Below are 21,689 nucleotides of genomic sequence, written 5' to 3'. Positions count from 1 at the left end.
CTTTCCTTTTAGTGCCAGCTGCACTTCACTCCTCAGTTGCTGTTACAGTGCTTCTCATTCCCTCCACACTGGTCTGCATCAGGAGCTCCTGCAGCCTGGAGTCAGCTGGGGTGCCTGGCAGTGAATGCTTCACATGGGCAGAGCTGCAACAGTGGGTGCAAATCTGCAAGTTGATATTGCCAAAAGGATTTCCAAATCAACTAAACAGCCCCCCGTTACTGCTAACCTGTGGTTGATGCACTGTAGACACAGCCCTGGAGGCAGTGAGGCTCCTGAGAAAATCCTCCAAGGCAGTGTGGTCTCCCTGAAAAGAAGGGACAGAAGTTATTTGGATGCCGAGAGCTGTGGGTTCTATGAAAACATCATCTTAGGCAGACATTTGGTGGGCTTGTCTATAACATACCTTGGCACCGTGCCTGTGTTCTTCACTCAAACTAGAGGCAAGGCTTAATGCATCAGAATAATCCAGTTGAGATGGCTGATAGAGCACATGAGGCACCACAGTTGCACGTGCCCACTGTGCCTCTGCTGTTCAGACCATGGTCTGAATGAAGGAAAAAGTGTTTAACAATTCCCCCCTTCCCTTCTCCAGAATATATTGTCTCTTTAGCCAGTAGGTATGCCAGAAGCAAGAAAAGGTATGTGAGAAAGGAATAGAGGTGATGTGTTGAGGAGGATGCTGGTGCCATCCAGTGCCCAAAGGGACAGTCCTTCAGCATGTGGCCCCATCCGATGCTCAGCGCTTTGTCCACTACAGAGAAACTAAGAGCAGGTGGTGGGAGCAGCTGAGGGGATCTCAGGTAAGAGAGTGACACAACTTAGGGGCACTATCGATGTGTCCTGACACTGCTCTGTGTGCACAAAATCCTCTCTGGCAAGGAAATGTCGGTCGTTCATGGTGCACTGCACTGGAACTCCTGATAACTGATGTTTAGGGTTTGTGACTGCCAGGATCACAGACAAAAGCAGGGAAAGGAAAAAGGAAAGGGACCAGCCTCTCTTGCCTCTCACGTGGGAAGTAAGCTGTGATGAAAGGACAATGGGAGAAGCCTTACGGCTACGTGAGGGCAGGAGCAGGGCGTGGAGATGGTGGAGATGCACAGGCTGGACTATCAGTAGCCTCCACAGGAAAGGCCAGCCTCTAAGTTTGTGGGTCCTTAATGCAGAGTTTGCATTTGCTTCTCCCTTCCCCCAGCCAGGAAAAGTGAGAAAACTTGTTCTGCAATGCAATATCCCAAGCTTGATTGGAAAAAACAAATGAAAACAAAGGCAGCACCATTTATAGTATGCATGCAGAGCAATCTACGGTCTTTATTCTCTAGACATTAAGGTGGGCACAAAGACTCATTGCAGAAGAAAGCGACTGAGAGCTTCACATTTTGTGCAGCCTTCAGGTCACTTTGCTGCCTCATGACAGTCTCACTCTTCCTCTTCTATCCTCCTATGGAAATCCCGGCTCTTGGCTCGGAGCTTGTTGACCTGGGACTCTGCAATGTCAGCCCGCTCCTCAGCTTCCTCCAGCTCGTGCTGGATCTTGCGGAACTTGGAGAGGTTGACATTGGACAGCTCCTCCTGTACAGGGAGAAGGAGTTGGTGGTGAGGAGCCCAGGGCAGGGGTTTCACTCCCACTGCACCTCAGCCTTGTGGGTTGCAGGTTTTTGCTGGGGGAAAACACAAATCTCCATTCCCCACCGACACTGCTCACACATAAGCCTCACACAGACTTCCTCATCCTCCCCTTTTCAGAAGATACGTTGTAGACTGAGCACAACAGGCTTTGAACAGAATTCTGCTCTGCAGTGTGAGAAGGAAACAAACTAGGCAGACGGAAATCAGATTTTTTTTATATCTGGAATTAAATGTTCAACTACCTCTGTGGACCTTCAGATGGGGCTAGGAATTTGTAAGAGACATTGAGCTCCTGATATATCCTCAGTGTCCCTCTCATAAACTGCATCAGTGTCCCTCTGAGTCCAGAAACCCTTATCTTTAGTGGACTGTTTGCAACAGCAAAGAAGTGATACTGAGACATTCATAAATTCAGGGGCTGCAGGGCTTCCCTCAAGTCATCCCTGGTGACTGCATGCTGAGAAAAGGGCAAAGGCTCCTTGCACAATTCTAAATGCAGTGCTCAATGTGATATATGGGTATACTTCAGACATCTTCTCTACCTGCTGAAATTGCTCTGGCCATATCCAAAATATGAAATTCCCTGTGGTAGATGAGCATATAGTGAATCAGGATTTATTATGCAAAGTTTTCTGTGTTCCTAGGCACAGAACTCTGGAGTTTTGGCAAGTCCTTTGCTTTGTAATAACTAGCAAGCTTCTCCAAATTCCAGGGTCACAGGCATCTTTCGTAAAGTTATTTATATAAATTTCAAATCTACTTTAGTTCTAACGCAAAAAAAACAATTAGCCTTCTTATTTGCTCATTGATTTCATTCTCAAAGGCTAGGCTACTGTATAAGCATTTCACAGAACTTGAAGAACTCCATTATTGACCAGAGAAACTTTCCAAGTTTCCTATATTCATCTCCTCAGTGACTATTCTACCCACTTAGAAAGTGTTTCTTGCCATGCACTGAGAGTGATACTTACAGCCTCTTCAGATTGCCTTTTGTAGGATTTCACTTTCATTTGCAACTTGTCCACCAGATCCTGGAGCCTGAGAATATTCTTCCGGTCTTCCTCAGACTAAAAGAGTTGGAAAACAGGAGAGTGAATTGGTTTCCCCACACGTGTTAGCAATTCCCCTTGGCAATCAGGTGCAAAAATTTTTCCTGCAAGTGTGTGAGGCCAAAGACACCTCCTGCCTTACCTGGTAGGTCAGCTCCTTCACCCTCCTCTCATATTTGCGCATACCCTTCACAGCTTCAGCGCTGCGCTTCTGCTCAGCATCAACCTCCCCTTCCAGCTCCCGCACCTGCAATCACAAGCCCATCTTTGGAGCTTCCCTGGTATCTCTCCAAGGCACATGCTCACTCTTGCACAGATACCAGCCCTACGCACTCTGGCCTCCAGCTTCTGGATTTGCTTCTTGCCTCCCTTCAGTGCCAACTGCTCAGCCTCATCCAGACGGAGCTGTAGGTCCTTCACCGTCTGGTCCAGGTTCTTCTTCATCCTCTCCAGGTGGGCACTGGTGTCCTGCTCCTTCTTCAGCTCTTCTGCCATCATGGCCGCCTAATGAGAGCAAAGGGTCAAAGCCATTTTGGGGTTGGAGATAGCACTTCTTTTTGAGCAATGAAAGGAGCGCCTGACTCACATCTGTGATGGCCTTCTTGGCCTTCTCTTCAGCATTGCGGGCTTCCTGGATGGTATCCTCCATCTCACCCTGAATTTGGGCAATGTCTGTCTCCAGCTTCTTCTTGGTGTTGATCAAACTGGTGTTCTGTGCAAAGAGAAATGGAAAGATTTTTATTATAAAGCCTGCAATATGAAACCTACAGCAGCAGCCAAGTCTTTTCAAGCCTGCAATTCAGAATCTTTGAATTGCAAAGAATTTGGAATTCTTTGTAAAATGGTTGTTTACAAAATGTCAGTGGCGGCCTCAAGTGGTGGCTGTGAACAGCAGTAGACAGCCCATTCCAGTACTCCCTATCCTCTGGTATACAGCAGCACTCTCTGTTTGGTAAGCGTCAACACAACTGCTTTTACACCACGCCCTGACCTGGGTATGGAGGAGCTGCACACGTTCAGTGGCATCCAGAAGCTCCTGCTCAGCCACTTTCCTCGACCGCTCCGTCTGCTCCAGGGCTGCCCGTAGCTCCTCAATTTCAGCCTGCAACAGGTTTGCTCTGCGCTCCACCATGGCCACCTGCTCCTTCAGGTCCTCCTGTGTCCTCAGTGCATCGTCCAAGTGTATCTGGGTATCCTGTAAAAGAGGCAACAGGAATTACAAGGTGGCAGTGTGAGCTTGGGTGTTAAAAATCTCAAGGATGTCATATCTCTTTCTGCAGCTTTGGTGAACGGACCTTGAGCACTCCCTGCGTGTTTCTCAGGTTCTTCTGTGCCTCAGCAGCCACGCGGTTGGCATGGCTGAGCTGGATCTCCATTTCATTCAGGTCTCCCTCCATCTTCTTCTTCAGCCGCAGGGCTTCATTCCTGCTCCTGATCTCAGCGTCAAGGCTGCTCTGCAAGGACTCCACAATTCTGAGGTGATTTCTTTTCATCTGGTCGATCTCCTCATCTTTCTCTGCTACCTTCCTGTCAATCTCAGCCTTGACCTGGTTGAGCTCAAGTTGGAGGCGCAGGATCTTGCCCTCTTCGTGTTCTAGGGAGGCCTGGGCAAGTGGATGCAAACATTTGTAAAGTTGATAAAGCTTTCTAGGTAATTACAGAATATTTTAGGAAATCTCAGCTGGCTGCACTCCCCAGCCAGAACAGAGGATCAGCAAGCAGTTTTTAACCATATTTGCCCATTGCTCATATTTTATTGCAGAAACCAGTGATTATTGGCATGTACCTCAGCTTCCTCCAAGGCAGCCTGGATTTCGGATTTCTCCTGCTCAATCTGCTTCTTGATTTTCTCCAGCTCATGAATCGCTTTTCCTCCCTCTGCAATCTGCTCCGTGAGATCAGAAATCTCCTCTGTGGGAACAAGGACCAATGGCATGGTCGGGCACAGGGCAGAATGGGAAGGGCCCTGACACACCAAGGTGACAGGCATCTTTGCCCACCTGCAGGCACAGAGCCATGTGAAGCGGTGGGTGCTGGTGGGTGGTGAGAAATCCCTGCCAGGAGCAGAGGGCCAGGGACTTACGCTGCAAGTTCTTGTTCTCGCGCTTCAGCGTTTCCAGGTGGTCCAAGGACTCCTCATAGGCATTCTTCATCTTAAACAGCTCCGTGCTGAGAGAGCGAGCCTCCTTCTGGGAGGCTTCCAGCTCAGCCTGTGTTTCCTCATACTTCTGCTTCCATTCTGCCAGGATCTGAAGAGAAATGGGGTGTCAGGATGGATGTGACAATCAGGAGGGGATGCTCTGTCCAGGAGCCCCCAGGCTGGAGCCCAAAAGACCTTGTCAAAGTTCTTCTGCTTCTTATCCAGAGCTGCACAGGCAGCATTTGATCTCTCCACGTCAATCATCAAGTCCTCCACTTCATTCTGCAGCCTCTGCTTTGTCTTCTCCAGGGAGGCACATTTGGCATTGACAGCTTCAACATGTTCCTCTGCATCCTGCAGGCGCTGTGCCAGCTTCTTCCTGAAAGGTGGTAAGCAGAGGTCCAGGTGAGGAAGCAAATGGGAGCCTGTGTTTGGCAGCCATTATCTTTTTCAGAGGAGCACGCTACGCCACTTGGTTATGTGTGATCTCCATTTACGCAGAGGTGTAGGATGCCTCCCAGCCAGCCACTGTATTTCTATGTCTGGATCCAGGGCTGAAGCAATTCATGCCCTGCTATTCACTCTGCTGCTCACACCAGCACATCTCTGCTATTCTGCACCTGAAGAGCTTTGCTGCTTCTGCTTTTCCCCCATGCATACCTGCTCCCGGTTATATTCTCTCTCCTCCTGCCACCCCATCCCAAAGCAGAGCATGGACTTCTTCCTGACAATATCACAGTGGTCTCCTCAAATTTCTATTCTTAGTCTCTCCCAGCCTTGACCAACTTCTCCACGTACTTGGCTTCCTCCAGCTCCTCCGTGCGCTGAATAGCGTCCGTCTCGTATTTGGTTCTCCACTGGGCCACTTCACTGTTGGCCTTAGACAGGGCGCGCTGCAGCTCCCCCTTGGCTTCCTGCTCCTCCTCGTATTGTTCCCGGAGCAAGTCACAGTCGTGGCGAGCAGACTGCAAGGCGTGGGCCAGCGCGTTCTTGGCCTGGAGATAAAATGATTGCTGTAAGGAACAGCTGTATCCTGGGAATTTTTCTCTTAGTGGTACTTAGACCCTGTAATATATACCAGAGAAGCTGTGATTAATTGACTGCTTTTAGAAGCCAAGGTCTGACATACTGCAAAAAGCTGGGAATCCTGCACTGACAGGACCTCGATTACATGACCTAATGGGATCAGCTTTTGAACTCATGAACAATGCACAAAAACAGTGTGATGTAAAAGATTTAACATATCTAACATGAAATATCGTCACCTTTATCTCTTCCTCTAGTTGCCGCTTCAATTCTTCAATCTGCTGGGTGAAAGCCTGTTTCCCTCTAGACAGCTGAGAAATTAAAGCATCTTTTTCCTCCACCTGGCGTGAATATTCACCTGGAAAAGTTTGTAATGAAGGAGCTATTTTGACAGCCAAGAGACTCAGTTATAGGGTTGTCCCACATCCTGGTTTAACCTCAGCTGGCAACTAAGTATCACACAGCCTCCAGCCTCTTGCTCACCCCTCCCAGTGGGATAGGGAGGAGAATCGGAAAAAAGGTAAAACCCGTGGGTTGGGATAAGAACAGTTTAATAATTAAAATCAAGTAAATAATAATAGTAATACTAATGCGATAACAAAAAGAGAAATAAAATTTAAAAAAATAAAACCAAACAATAATCCCAAGTGATGCCCAATACAATTGCTCCCCACCCGTTGAGCGATACCCAGCTCTTCCCAGGCAGTGATTTGCCCCTTCTGCCTAACTCCCCCAAGTTTATATCCCATTTCCAAACTAGAGGAGTAAGTGCCATACCAGATTCTGTCTGCAGACGAGCTCTTTGAGCACTGAGATCACTAATCATGCGCTGATTCTGCTCCTCCTTTGTCTTATATTCACTTAGTTGGTCTTCCAGAGTGCGGCACATCTTCTCAAGGTTTGCCTAGGTGCCAATCACATGTAAGAAAATGGAGTTAATACCTTAGTTCTGCCTTAGTTACAGCAGGAAATTGTGTCCAGAGATGCAGTTTACATATCTGTGCATCGCACACAGATATAATAGTTAATATAATAGTTAAATATTAAACACAAATATTACATGGTTTTCAAATTATTAATAACTGAGACAAAGTATTTGTGTACTTTGGCTTTGGAGACAGACTCCATGTTACTGGCCAAGTCATCAATCTCCATCTTCAGCTCACTCTTCTCCTTCTCCAGCTTCTGCTTCACTCGCTGCAGGTTGTCGATCTGCTCCCCAAGCTCAGCAGTGCTGTCCGCGTGCTTCTTCCGCAGGGCAGCAGCCGTGGCTTCATGCTGCAGCGTGGCCTCTTCGAGGTCACGACGCATCTTCTGGAACTCGGCCTCACGCTTCTTGTTCATCTCAATCTGAGCTGCTGTAGCCCCGCCTGCTTCTTCCAGGCGCTCGCTGATCTCCTCCAGCTCCCTCGAGAGGTCAGACCGATGCTTCTCTGCTTTTGCCCGAGAGGTTCTCTCTGCCTCAATTTCCTCCTCCAGTTCCTCAATACGGGCCTGGGGAACATCAGGGACCCTTCACACCCATGGCCTCCTCCTACCTGACCTGAGGATGGGTGTGGAAGGGGAAAGAACAGAGGCTTGCCTGCAGCTCCTTGATCTTCTTCTGCAACTGGATGCCCAGAAGTTGCTCATCCTCGATTCTGCTCTGGATCTGGCTGATTTCAAAGTCTTTCCTTTGGACAAAGAAAATCGTGTTAGAGATGAAAGAAAAAAAGAAAGGCATACCAGCCCAGCACTCAGGTGCCCCACAGCCACACTTACTTCTTCAGTTTCTCATCCAGCTGCTGCTTATCATTTTCTAAATCCATGATGCTGTCATTGGCCAGCTTCAGGTCTCCTTCAAGCTTCCTTTTAGCTCTCTCAAGATCCATGCGCAGTTTCTTCTCTTGCTCCAGGGACCCTTCCAGCTAAAATGAACAAGACCACCAATGATCTACCAGGCAGGTCTAACTCCACATCTGTCCTGTTCTTGCTGTATGCCTGTGTGCTTACATCATCCACTTGTTGCTCCAGCTTGATTTTAGCTTTGGTCAGTGTATTGACTTTGTCCTCTTCTGCCTGGAGATCATCCAGTGTCTGCTGATGGGCCTCTTGGAGGGCTTTCTTCTCTTTTGTCAGCTTGACAATGGTCTCGTCCAGGGCTGCCATTTCCTCTGTGAGGTTTTTCACCTTTGAGAAGAAGGGAACAAGTGCAGATTAAAAATGTTGTTTAAAACTTTATCATGTATAACAAAACATCTTCTCTGGAGTGACAGTGTCATCTTCTGCCTCATACCTTGTTTTCAGTGGCATGTTTTTCCTTTTCAACCTTGGCCAGTGTTAACTCAAGGTCATCGATATCTTTCTTCAACTCTGAGCATTCATCCTCCAGTTTCCGCTTCTTGGCTGTCAGCTCAGCATTTATTTCCTCCTCATCCTCAGCCCTTTCAGTCACCTCTTTAACTTTTGCTTCCAACTGGATTTTGGTTTTGATGAGCTGGTCGCATCTTTCCTCAGCATCAGCCAAAGCATCAGCTTCCTGGTAGGAAAATAGCATTTTTAGGGATACATGTTTTTGAGGCAATATTGAGGTGCTTACATTCATAGTTCAGGGTTCTGTATAGTAAATTTGTCATTAAAAGTTTTGTTTATGTTCCAACAGAATGAAATATAATATAGAATTGATTGCATATTGTTAGCTTTGAAACAGGTAGTTTTGAAAGCTAAAACTGAGTAAAATTCTTTTCAATCTACATGAAGACCCAGGTATTTTTGCAAGGTATCGGATCCAATATTATTCCATGATATCAAACATTAGAACAAAGTACATATATTTGGGTTTAATCATAGGAATATCTCCCACATTTATGAAGTGCCAAGTCATAACCATATTCCAAGCTGCATATAAATACCACAGTTATGCTCACGTGATTCCTGTATTTCTCTTTTTTTCACCCTACTGTTTTTGTGGAAGAACCGTTTCTGATTTAGATTTTCATCACCACGGCCCAAAAATACTCATCTAACAGAGCTGGCTTTTCTCTGCAAGACTCTCATCACCTAAGAAGAAAGGAGTTGCTGGGAAATTTGTCTCTAGGCTTTTTTTTGCAACAGATGTCCTGGGGTATTTGTTATACTTTGTCTCAATACTCAGTCTAGCAGAAATAATATGAAAGAAAGAAAGGTATTCTTAGCAGCAAGTGGATTTTTTCATCTTTTTACAGTTTAAGATACTTTAAAAAGTGAGCCATATAAATTTTCCTATATGCCACATATGCTGCGTAGTGTTACTTTGAAGATACAGATTTTTCTATTCTGTGAATGATTTAATTTAGAAGGCACAGTATTACAACACTGCAGATGTAGCACATAATTTTAGGTAATGATACTGAATGATTTAGGAGGGCAAGTGAGAATATTAAATTCCATTTCCTCTCAGTTAGTTCAGTATTACAACATAGTAATATTTGTAACAAACATCTATGTCACCACCTACACTGGTAAGAAACAAGTTATCTTGGAGGATAAACATGTGAAATAGATGTCCTTTTAAGTTGCCCTAAGAATTCCTAATCAGGTTTGTATAGGGATAGTTATACTCAATTTTGGAGAGGTAGGAAAAAAGTCCCAGGAGAATATTATATAATAAACATAAATGTTTCCAGTTTGGTCTAATGCAGTTTAACTGAATGTAAATGATAGAGACCTCAGAAAAGTCTCACCCATGTAATATCTTAACTGCAGCCTCCTAAGTCCTTACTGAAGCTAGTTATATGTTTAAGAGAACCACTTAATGAAATACAGTTGAATTTAATTAAGTTGTAATTTCTACGTGTCTTTTGAAAACATAGCTCTAAACATCAGCCTGCTAGTCACAATGCACTTAGGATGAAGCACACTGGTAGTACTCACAGCCTGCACTTGGAGCTGCAGGTCATTTTTCTCCTGCACCAGTTTCACCATTTTCTCCTCCAGTTCCTTCCTCTTTGCCTCAGACTTTGCAAGCTCTTCCTTGGTTTTCTCAAACTCTTGTTTCATGTTGGCCATCTCCTTCTCAGATTCTGCACTCTTCAGCAAGGGCTTGATCTTGAAGAACAGCTTCATCCAAGGCCAGTGTTTCACATTCATGAATGCACGAATATTGTACTGGATGCAAAAGACGGACTCTCTGGAACGTAAGTCAAATTAATATGAAGTATTTAGACGATGATGACCTAATAAGCCATATACAGGGAACCTAATTTGAAGAAATGTCTACCTCCTCTCCACCATTCTCTGATATTCCACTCTCATCAGGAAGCCCCTGCACCTGGCTTGTGTGCGGGTGATGAGCTGTGCCAGCTTCTCATCCCTCATCTCTTCCAAGAGGCCTACCAGCCCAGCTTTGAAGAACACCTTTGGTAAGAAAAAGAAAATAGGTGCAGTGTATGTGCTTGTTATTCAGTGCAGCCCAGTACCCTGTTCTCCATGGCAGATAATATGGGAAGTTCAGAAAAAGAACAAAAGCACAAAAAATGTATGTAGTGACAGACTCTTTTTTGTATCTCCAAGTTTCCAGTTACCTGCAGTTGAGGAATTATAATAGCCAGACATTTTGCTTTTGTTTTTATTAACCCTTGATTCTTTTACTCTACAACTTTGTCTTAAATTAGGAACCTTAATTATCCCTTAATTAAATAATCCTATGGCAATGAATTTAAGTTTTATTCAAGTGTTGAGTAAATAAGTACTTTGATGATTTCTTTTAAATACACTATTTGATCATTTCACATGCTACCTGGAGAATCTGAGTATCATTCTCAAGCCACACAAACCAAAAACTGAAACAAACAGTTTTGTACCTTGGTGTGACCAAATTTGTATTGAGTGTGGTCTATGTCAATTGATCCAAGAAGTTTCTCACAAGCCTTCTTGCTGTCAATGAACTGTCCCTCTGGGATAGCACTTGCATTTAACACTTTATATCTGAGGGAGAAAATAGAAGGACTTGCATTGAACTCGATGATCTTAAGGGTCTTTTCCAACCTAAATGATTCTATGATACTATGAATATAAAGAGGTCCGTTGTTGAGACCAATTGGCTGATACACTCCAAGAAAGAGTCTAAGAACTGTTCAGAACATAAACTTTAGATAAAGCGTTAGTCATCAGAGGTGAAACTTTAATTTCACAAGCTACTCAAAATGGACAAAATGATCCAGTAAGGGGAAGAAATCTGACCTTTGTTTAAAATCTGCATACAGGACTCTGTTGGGAAATCCCTTCCTGCAAATCCTGATGCCTTCCAGCACGCCGTTACACCGCAGCTGGTGAAGCACCAGTTCATGTTCCATGGCACCTAGCAATTCAGAGCACAAATATATGCTATGTTCTGTAATACAGAGGGGAAGAGCTGTACCATACTGAAAAACTTCTATATGTGAGTATCTTACCAGGTGTTTTTGTTTCATTTGGGATGATGCAGCGTACAAAGTGGGGGTGGGTGCTTCTCAGATTGGTCATCAGCTTGTTTAAATTCTCCTGGGAAAAGTATTAACAAAAGTTTATATTAGTAAATGTAACTTCCACTATAAGCATCAAGCCCTCTGAAATGAGATCGTGAGACAAAAATCAGCTTGCAGAATCCTGAACTGAAGCCCCCTGCACCAGTTTTTCTGACTTCCCACAGATCTTTGCAGCTATTAACTTAATGTATAAAGTTCTTCTGAATAACCTTCTGAATAATCAGGCATACTACAGTAGGCATTCAAGATAGGTCATATGGAACACACTACATAGAACCTTCCTGTTTTCTCCACTGAAGGCAAAAGGAACAAAAATGACAAGCTGAGTTTTATATTTTTATCTTGTAAGGTGGGATGAGAATAAGGTGAGATGAATCCCAGTCTTGGTTTGTAATTAATACTGTATACTAATTTATAAATAATTATTGCCCGTAGTTAATGGAGTGATGCAGGTGCCTCTAGAGGCCATTTCAGAGTACATAAATTAAGTAGACAAAACATGAAGATGTCTAAACACCAACATGTCTAAACAAGAGGGATAGTGGAAGAAAGTTTGAAAACATTACAGAAATGCAACCCAAATGCAGCGAATAGCGTTTCTCCTACAACATCGCATCTTGAAGTCTTACGACCTTTAAACATTGGCTTGTTGCATTATTTTTGAATGATGCATCCTTGCAGTAATTTCCCACTTGCCAGGGCAAGGAAGTACAGCTATGATTGTCTTTCTTTAGGCATATACACATATGCCCATGTCCTGTTTCAGAGCACTGGCTAGAGGCTGTCAGGAGATCAGGAATCATATGACAGCAGATCTGTTGAAGAAATTAGGCTATATCAAGAAGGGAGTCCTAAATGAAGGATGAATATGGTAATAAATAACCTTGGGAGAAGCTAGGTGTTTCAACTGGCAGAAGTGTATGGAGCAGCCAGGCAGCAAGCCTTGGTTATGACAAAGAACTGCCAAGTAAATGACATCTTAAAAATCCATAACTGAAGTGGTGGTATTTCAACTATAAGAAACCAATCCCTGAATCACAGAGAAAAACCAAACATATAAATGGAGCAAACAGGTCACTCTCCAGGCCAGTGGGCAAAATGTTGTTAAAGGGCAATGAAAGGTTCTGAAGCCAGAGGTGGGCACCTGAGGGAAAGATGGTATATTTTAGAAGTTTTCTGTATGGCATTTTCCATCTGGAAACATCATCCTAGGAGAAGTGGAAAAACAGAAGATTCGTGCATTCAGTGAACTGGAGCATAAACAGATTACAGCAAAAGGTGTCGCAAGAGCTTCAGGATATTTTAGCACAACAAAACCAAAAAATAAAAAAAGACTAGCCATTTTAAACGTGGGTTTATCCCTCATCTTAGGAAAAAGCAGTGAAAACTCTACCGTACTCGGAAAAGAGCTGAGACAGTCTGGAAAGAAGAACCCTTCTTCTTGCCACCTTTCTTGCCAGCAGCAGCCTCTGCAAAATTGAAATAAATAAAACAGGTTTTAGATTTTTGCTTTTGCCTTTCATGATTCCTTTTTTTAAGGTGTACATGAGTGAAAATATAGGACCAACCTGCATCTGCTCCACCATAGTTGGCAAAGAGTAAGGCCAATGTTTTCAGTGACGATTTCTGGTACAACCCAATGACTGTTTCATTCAGAGGGTCTTTGTTCTTCTCAAGCCAGCCAGTGATGTTGTAGTCCACTGTACCAGCATAGTGCACCAGGGAAAAGTGAGCCTCAACTTTCCCTTTGGTAGGCTTTGGCTTCTGGAAGTTGCTGGACTTGCCCAGATGCTGGTCATACAGCTTGTTCTTGAAAGAGGTGTCAGTTGCCTTGGGGAACATGCACTCCTCTTCCAGGATGGAGAAGATGCCCATGGGCTGGAAGAAATGCACAAGGGAGACAGATTGTAATTTAGTTTTCAGGGCGATACTGACCTTCAACTAGGCGGAGTAGCAGAACGCAGACTGAGATACACATTGGAAAGGATTATAATTCAATTACATTTTCTGCTAGAAAGGGAGATTAAGCATATTGATACTTACATGCTTTAACCCCAGATGAATCATAAAGACTAATGGAAAGTCATGTAGTTTGTGTTGAGAATGTGCTTTAAAGAATCAGAGCACTACCTTCTTATCCAGAGGGAGTCAGAGCACACACAGGTGTCTTAGACAAATTGAACATGAGGCAACAACGCACCCTTGTGGCAAAGGCAGCCAACTCATCCTGGGCTGCATTAAGAGTGTTGCCAAGGGAGGTGATCAGCCTCTAGTCAGCTCTGATGAGAACCATCTGGAGAGCTGTTCCAGTTCTTGGGTCCTCAGTACAAAAGAAATGTGGACATAGTAGAGAGAAAAGACTCTAACTGTTTTGGAAGAACAGTCTTACTGGGAGTTTAAGAATCTTTTGGCACTTGAAAGGAGATCAGTACAGACTTGCTGCAACAAAGCTATGTGAAATGTCCTTCATGTTACACTTCACAGAAAAAATAAACTACAGGGCAATGTGTTTTAAATAATAAAAGCTGAATATTTGGACATGAACACAGAAGATCCCTTTGAAAATATGACACTAAGTAATTATAGAATTTACCCATATAGTGCATTTCAAAGGAAAGATACCTTCTCAATGAGCTCAATGCAGGCAGCCAGGTCCATCCCAAAGTCAATGAATGTCCATTCAATTCCTTCCTTCTTGTACTCCTCCTGCTCCAGCACGAACATGTGGTGGTTGAAGAACTGTTGCAGTTTCTCATTGGTGAAGTTGATGCACAGCTGCTCAAAGCTGTTGAACTGGAAATAGATAAGAAAGATCCATATATTCATGAAGCAGCAATAATTGCAAAACCTCATCCTTTAAAAATAAGGAATGCAGTTTTGTTGACTTCATTGTCAAGTCCGTGAATTTCTTCAGTCTGCTTTATGTCTATGTAATGAAACATAAAGAGAAATGCATCGAAATAATTGTCCACAAGGATTTTTTTTTTCTATTGCTAAATGTGTGAGGATAAAATATATTTCCTGTATAATCTGAGACCAAGTTACGGGGAGGAAAAAAAACAAACTTAGGCTTATCATGGTATACATGTTCTTATACTCTCTTGTCCTTCATCATTTTAACAAAGACATTTTTCTTATTGGACCATTCTGTGCTTTTGAGTTTGTACAACCTGAAATATGACAAGCCTTTTGAAAGATAATTTTTTATTTCATGAGAAAAAAGGCAAATAGCTGCAAATACTTCCGTGATGATACTATGTATTCTTTAAAAATGTGTCTCAGAGTGATCTAGTACCCAGTGTTCACTTCCAAATAGCTCTTACCTAATCTTTGTTACTTACATCAAAGATCTCAAAGCCAGCAATGTCCAGGACACCAATGAAGTACTGTCTGGGCTGCTTGGTATCCAGCTGTTGGTTGATACGAACAACCATCCACAAGAACATCCTCTCATAGACAGCCTTTGCCAGAGCACCTACAGCATTGTGCACCTGTAAGAAAAATAAATACCTGGAGTTAGAGGAGAATAGATGCCTAGAGAGCAGAGGAGAATCAAAAGGATCTTCATTCTAAACATGGTTCCAGGTTACCACATTTCTTACCTGCTGCGCAGTTTGACCCTTGGTCACATATTCATTCCCCACCTTGACTCGGGGGTAGCAGAGTGCCTTGAGCATGTCTGCTGAATTCAGACCCATGAGGTAGGCAGCCTTGTCAGCAACTAAAAAGACAGAGGAAAAAGGAAAAATTTAGTGTCACGTAGACTTTGAATCCTGGACTCTTCCCTAAAGGCTGCCAGGTTCAGAGTTTTGTTCTTTGAAATCTTTCAGTAGACTCTCAGAGAGGAGGGAATCTTGGTAACAGCGAAGTCATCATAATGCATATAAAGCTTAAAAATGCATATTGAGATTTTCTAAAAGAATTCACGTTCAAAAATCTTCGTTGAAGCATGTAGAAACTAATGACGTTTTCAAAAATCTCCTGGCACAAAACTGAAAGCTGTGGCTTGCCAGTCTGCATATTTGTAGTACATGTGTATCTTGTGAGCTGCAGTGCGATCAGTCAGGTACTGATCAACATTCAGGTGATCAAACAAACCAATATTTAGGGTGGAACACAGCTACATTGTCTGTTCACTTTCAGATCCACAGTCTACAACCCTTTCTGAGCTTTGGTTTCTGATGTTTGGTAAAACTCACTGGGTTTCATCCTTTTGCCTACAGGACTTCCCACTTTCTGCCTTGTCCTTTAACAACAGGAGCCATTGCTCAGAAAGCTGGAGACATGGGTAGTAGGTCCTGCACCAACAAAGGAAAGGAATCAGGAATCAAATGCACGTCTCACATCAGAGTTCCCTGAATGTCTGACAGGTAAGGGTGAATGGGAACATGGTCCCCCACCCTCTTAAAGCTGAACCACTTGGCTGTTTCACAATTGCAAGCCATATTCTAACAAAGATATAACTAATTATGATACAGGAAGGACATCCATTGCTCCTGACTTCCTGGAAGCATATAAAGAAAACTTTAAAATACTAATTGTTCATAGCATAAGATACAAAAGTCCTGAGATCAGGGAACTTGATGTACTGAGAAGAGGACAAGAGACAGGGGTTTTTTCTAGCTTACTGTTTTCTTTAGGATCCTAAAGTCCAACAAAGAACAACTTTTGCTGTTGTCTAGTAGCTTACAGAAGGGATAATTATTGAGTTTGATAATACCTTCGGTGCCATCAGGCTCTGCCTGCTCCTCTCTTGGTTTCTGCTTGAACTTCAAGTTCCCATAGTGCAGGACAGCCCCTGTCAGCTTGTAGATGGCTGTCTTCTCATCAGGAGTGAAGCCAAGTATGTCAATGGCACTCTGGTAATACAATCAGCAAAGTATTTGCATATTATGTGATATATGACCTGTATCTGTTGACCTGCTTTGTAAGTTACTTACATCTGTAGCCATCAGCTCCTCCTTGTCATCAATGCTGGGAACAGTGATCTCACCTTGACTCACAAAAGGGTAGTCATATGGGTTGGTGGTAATGAGGAGCATTTCTGAAAACAAACGGGTTCATGGGTTAAATTTCATTGGTTTTGTATGTAGTTAAATGTTGCTCAGTGATCCTCCTCCAAAGCCTCCTACCTATTAGCTCTGGCTTCTTGTTGGAGGTGACCTGATAGAATATGTGGTAGCTTCTTTCTGCCTTTAGCTGGAAAGTCACTCTGGACTTCTCCAGCAGATCTGGCAGAGGGCAGGACGGAGTTAGCACAAGACTGTACTCAGAGGTGGGAATTTAGGAAGGAAAGGGATCAGGCCAGGAGAGTGCCTTACAAGTTTCAATGTCAGCAGAAGCCAATTTGCCTGTGGCCCCAAAGTGGATTCTGATGAATTTGCCCTATTAAGAAGAAACAGCAGCATTTCAGCCAAGATGCATTTCACTGTCATCTCCTTATGTGAGAATACCACTAGCCCATCACTACTGTTATAGTGAGGAGGGATTTTGTCCAAAGCAACAACTTACAAAGCGTGAGGAGTTGTCGTTCCTCACAGTCTTAGCATTTCCAAAGGCCTCCAGCAGTGGGTTGGCGCTGATGATTTGATCCTCAAGCGTTCCCTGCAGGATGATAATTATTGCTGGTTATCCTTCCAAAAAAATCATGTCAGAAGCAGAGAAAAGCATCGATTCCAGCCAGTGTCTATTAATTTGCCTGCATTTTGCCCGACTGCTCTTCCTTCTTCTTCTCCCCGCTCGCTGCAATTGTTGCAAAGTACTGGATGACACGCTTCGTGTTCACAGTCTTCCCTGCTCCGGATTCTCCACTGTGCAACCAAAGAGAGAAGCAGAGAGCATGTGGTCAGGCAGAAGGTCCCCTGGCACCGGGCAGCCCCGCAGGGACCAGAGCAGGGAGTGTACATACGTGATCAGGATCGACTGGTTCTCGCGATCTGTGAAAGAGGCAGAATGAAAGATTAGTAGTTGGCCTGGGTAACACTGAGCTGACGGAGAAGTAAAGGAGTAAATACAAAAGTTGGGGCTTCATCTGAAAGTCCAAAGGTCCCCAGTTCCCTTTCAGGTCCTAACAGTGTTACAAGCCAAAAATGATGCATAAAGCTGTCATTGGCATGTAGACCCAAAACAAGCTGTGCATGCACTTGCCCTCAGTTCTCATCAGGAAATAAATGCTTGTGTTAGAAATAGTGGGAGACATAGAACAACAACTTTTTCTTTCCTACCAGTGAAAATAATATAGTAAGCTGAGTCAAGTACTATTTCTTCAGTGGGAGAGTGAAGAATTTCATACAATAATGTGTAAATAATACACAGTGCTAAGTCCTGGCTTGCTTCTGGGACAGTTTCACCTGAAATCAATTCCTGAATAACTTGCTGAAGCTTTCAGTCATACAGCTCAGAGGTGGTTTTAGCTGGCTTGTCACATGCCTCAGTGACGTCAGTGGGGGTTTTGGTCTAGATTCCTGTGAGGGAATCAAGCACTCACCAGTCAGCATGAACTGATAGGCATTGTCAGAGATGGAGAAGATGTGTGGAGGGGCCTCCTGGCGCTTCTTGCCTCGGTAGGCCAACACCACCTCCGGGTTGTACACCGGCAGCCACTTGTAGGGGTTGACAGTGACACAGAAGAGACCCGAGTAGGTCTGTGGGGAAGGGAGACAGCACGTTGGCTTCCACTTAGCCTGGCAGAGCAGTTCCTCCCAGCTACCCAGAGGAAGACTGCTGCTGGTACTTACGTAGATCATCCAGGCTGCATAACGCTCTTTGAGGTTGTACAGCACAGCGGGTTCATGGAGGTGGGTCATCATGGCCATGTCCTCGATTTTATCATACTTGGGAGGGTTCATGGGAAAGACTTGGTCTTCCTTCACGGTCAGGGTCTACAAAGGAAGCAAAAGATCTGTGTATGTCAGCTAAGAACTGAGAATCGGAATCAAATGGTGTCTTTCAGCCTTGTTTCTTACTCACCTCTCCAGCTTCAGACTTGACAGTGACCTTCCCTCCTTCTTTGCTCTGGATTGTCCCTTTCACAAAGGATTCTTTAGGATGGGCCGCAAAGACCGATGTCTTGGCATCGAAAGGCTTGTTCTGGGCGGCAATTCTCTCCTTTTCTGACTTTCGGAGAAAAGGAGCTGCCTCCCCAAAGACAGCCATCTCAGCATCTCCAGAGGCCATGTCTGCACTTTAGTGAAGGCACAACAGTAGAGGACTCTAATGGGGAGGTGAGGAAGTGAGGAAAAAATTCTTTACAATGAGGGTGGTAAAACACTGGCACAGGTTGCCCAGAGAGGTGGTGGATGCACCATCCCTGGAGACATTCAAGGCCAGGCTGGATGTGATTCTGGGCAACCTGATCTAGTTGGAGATGTCCCTGCTCATTGAAGGGGGGTTGGACTAGAGGAGCTCTGAAGGTCCCTTCCAATCCAAACTATGCTATGATTCTATGATTATGGCACTCATTATTCAGGTCTGTTCTGTAAGATTGGGAAAAATTTCATATCCCGTGCCTTGGTTTCTCTTCATTCTCTGAGTATATGGAACATCTAACATGAGCTAACTAGAGACTTCTTTTTTAGGTCAACTTAGAAAATAAGAGGTTTTCATTGATGAATCTAGGTCTTCAAACATTTAGGAGGGCAACTTTTCATAACCTTTCAGAACTGTGGGTTTGGTGCTTTAAGAATACTACATCTGTGAGATAAGAGCAGATTTGCGGAGTAAGTTTCACTAAGACATCACCGTTAGGAATGTGACCTTTTAATATTCCACCGTAATTGAATTTCTTATGTGCATTTGTCATTCTTAGGTACAATATCTGAGTAATTTCAGCCCCAATGTTCTGACTTAGGTGAAATAAAATTCAAGAACTGAAAGTGAAATTGCCAAGCCTGTATGAAGATACAGACTAAATACTGAAAAAAATCCAGGAATAGGTAAGTTCTCAAAGCTTTAAAATACTTACAATATTTCTTCTGATGCTTTAATAAACATGAAAGTAGTTAAATTTAACCAACAGCACTTGAAAATTCTCTAGCTACATCAGTAACATTTATTCCCTCTTTATTCATTAGGTAACAAACACTTCATTATTTTTTTGTCTGGAGTAAGAAAATGGGTATCTAGGAGCTCTGCCATTTTACAAAGGTGGGTAGGTTTGTATGCTCAGATGAGTTCTTAATTCATACATTCTCAGGTAGAATGTAGAGTTTTGCATGTTTTCCTGCTGTGCTCATCTTGGTCCAGTTCTATTGCTGCTATAGCAAAGATGGGAAGCCAGCATGCCTTGATCCCAGTTAAGCAGAAGTGAAGAATTTCCCCATGGGGATTTTTTGTTGTGTCATCAGTGGTCAGAGACTTCAAACGCATCCACTTGAAAACCTTGGGCACCCCACCACCTTCTACTCTAATCACACTGGGTTTGAATATAGGGTGAAGCAGTGACTCTTCCAGAAATCCCACCCAAAGGATCTTTCCCTGCCCTCTAAGAATGAATAAATCAGGTTCTTACCTCTCACAATACCAGATGGGTGGCTCGCAGGCTGGCAGCTGGTCAGTACTGTAAAAGAGAAAAGGCAAATCCTTACTTGCTGCTGCACAGAAATCCAGAGTGAAAATAGGCAGGTGGCTTGAAAGCAGATTTAAAACTTGAGCTGAGAAAATGTGTGCTGTCCTGGAAATGAGCACTGGAAGCAGCAGGAATGTTGTGGCAGGCACATAAGGGCACCATTGCCTTCCTGTGAGCCTGTGAACACCATAGACTTACCTTGAAGCAGTCCCTGGAGACAGGGCAGACTTGTCGCAGGGATGTTTTATATGATCTAGTCTGCAGATGCTACAGATGCCTACTCTTTCTTCGGTCAAAAAATTTTTGGCAAACCTTCTTTGGTAAAGCATTGTCTGGCAAACTGAACTAAGGGCATAATTGTCATTTGACATGACTAGATATAATTAGAAATTTTTGCTGTCTTACTGACTATATGAATACATCTCCTATAAACAATTTGACAAGGGTGTTAAGGAGGGAATCTGGACTAGTCAAGGCACTTAGAGAACTTGGATGCAGGACTTACGGATTCTATTGCTGGCTTTCCCACCGACTCACTGTATGACCCAGGGTGGATTGCTTGGTATGTCTGTGCTGCAGCTATCCCAGCTGTACAATAGATAAATCAGGATGTTAAAGGATAAATTAGCATTATTAAAAGCTTTTGGTGGTTGTGATGGTAAAATCCTGAATGCAGAAGTGCAGAGGTTATGCAGAGGAATGCAGAAGTTTATGAGGGTTACAGACACAACAAGATGGTCAGCCAAACACTACAGCAGTGAGAGGCTGGGTTCTACCTGGGCTTTTAAGCTGGTGTCTCAGGCAGAAATGTGAGGCAGATTCAGGAATTTCAGGAAGAGTGTGCATGCACACCAGCACACAGAGAGACATGTGCATGTGTGTGCCTCTGTACACACTTCAGATTGCAAATAAGTGGGAGATTCTCCAAGGAACGTTGTTGGGAACCTGTGCCCCACCTTGTTCTATGGGAGGGATTATGGCTGCTGAGACTTCAGATCTGCAGGTCAGTGCCAGAGAGCAAGAGATGCTCCCTTCTTTAGCAGGCAATTTCTTAGCTTATCCAGCTGTTCCCATGCCTATAACCCTAGGAAAGATAACTCTGATCTAGGAATGGCCCCTTACCCCCCTTTTTTTTTCCTATGTACAACTGGTAGAAAAATCCTCTAGTCAGCCATAACTATACAAAAAATTGGAAATGTGCACAAACACATCATCTCAGTGTGCAGTCCCAGATGCTCTCCACACAATATATCCTCAGTCTAGCATGTCCATTTCATCACAAATCATGCACACTTACAAAAAAACACAGTGCTACGTTTATGAGAGCATTGTGGGTGCAGGCATGCCTGTACAATGCTGATAGACTGGGGGAGAAGGGGGATTTGCTGGTAATCCTGGCGAGAGATTCATCTAGTTTTAGCAGAAGGGCACTGTCATGTGAGCCGCTTTAAGTCCTGTCAGATTTAAACACATTCTTCCCCTGGTCATTGGCATTTTGATTATTAGAAGAGCTCAGTGGATAACACAAGGGCAAAGTTAGAAAAGTGGGGCATGGATCTGATATAATATCCAGAATCAGGCAATATCTGGTGCTTGTAAAGGCTGTTCCAAGCAGAGCTGCAGCACTGCAGTGCCCATGTTTTTGGAGCCCAAACCCAGAGCTCACTGCTGAGCTCCATGCAGAGGGCATGGGGAGGCTGATGGAAAAACCCTGCACCTTGCCCAGGAGGAGCCCAGAGCCAGCCAGTGGGAAATGGTGAGTGCAGGAGTGCACCTCATGTCCAGCCTCTCTGGGG

General features: G+C 44.0%; 2 protein-coding genes across 2 annotated transcripts in view; both read right to left on the bottom strand.

Moving 5' to 3' along the window:
* Window positions 1-1,313: 1,313 nt before the first annotated feature.
* Window positions 1,314-19,885, bottom strand: LOC115616521 (myosin heavy chain, skeletal muscle, adult-like). Its single transcript, XM_030505855.1, has 39 exons — window positions 19,837-19,885; window positions 18,297-18,537; window positions 18,065-18,208; window positions 17,815-17,971; window positions 17,236-17,263; window positions 17,026-17,137; window positions 16,839-16,931; window positions 16,649-16,712; window positions 16,460-16,558; window positions 16,268-16,371; window positions 16,048-16,186; window positions 14,930-15,048; window positions 14,669-14,818; window positions 13,950-14,120; window positions 12,896-13,205; window positions 12,726-12,796; window positions 11,256-11,343; window positions 11,044-11,161; window positions 10,665-10,788; window positions 10,082-10,218; window positions 9,736-9,991; window positions 8,120-8,362; window positions 7,837-8,013; window positions 7,606-7,751; window positions 7,427-7,517; window positions 6,949-7,338; window positions 6,622-6,748; window positions 6,084-6,202; window positions 5,617-5,813; window positions 5,014-5,197; window positions 4,762-4,927; window positions 4,465-4,589; window positions 3,974-4,282; window positions 3,670-3,873; window positions 3,265-3,390; window positions 3,012-3,182; window positions 2,821-2,925; window positions 2,601-2,696; window positions 1,314-1,572 (listed from the first exon to the last, which is right to left on the bottom strand). The coding sequence occupies exons 2-39, from the start codon at window positions 18,501-18,503 to the stop codon at window positions 1,420-1,422; spliced, it is 5,820 nt and encodes a 1,939-aa protein (XP_030361715.1). The 5' UTR covers window positions 18,504-18,537; window positions 19,837-19,885; the 3' UTR covers window positions 1,314-1,419.
* LOC115616510 (myosin-3-like) overlaps window positions 19,856-21,689 on the bottom strand; it is a 44,667-nt gene continuing 42,833 nt past the window's right edge. Inside the window, exon 40 of the mRNA XM_030505818.1 lies at window positions 19,856-19,884. Coding sequence (XP_030361678.1) covers window positions 19,879-19,884 — 6 coding nt within the window. The 3' untranslated portion in view covers window positions 19,856-19,878. The remainder of the gene's footprint in view (window positions 19,885-21,689) is intronic.

The sequence above is a fragment of the Strigops habroptila genome, chromosome 14 (assembly GCF_004027225.2).
Source record: "Strigops habroptila isolate Jane chromosome 14, bStrHab1.2.pri, whole genome shotgun sequence".
Lineage (NCBI taxonomy): Eukaryota > Metazoa > Chordata > Aves > Psittaciformes > Psittacidae > Strigops > Strigops habroptila.
The sequence above is the reverse complement of the archived record's forward strand: the minus strand, read 5'-3'. Positions and strand labels throughout refer to the sequence as shown.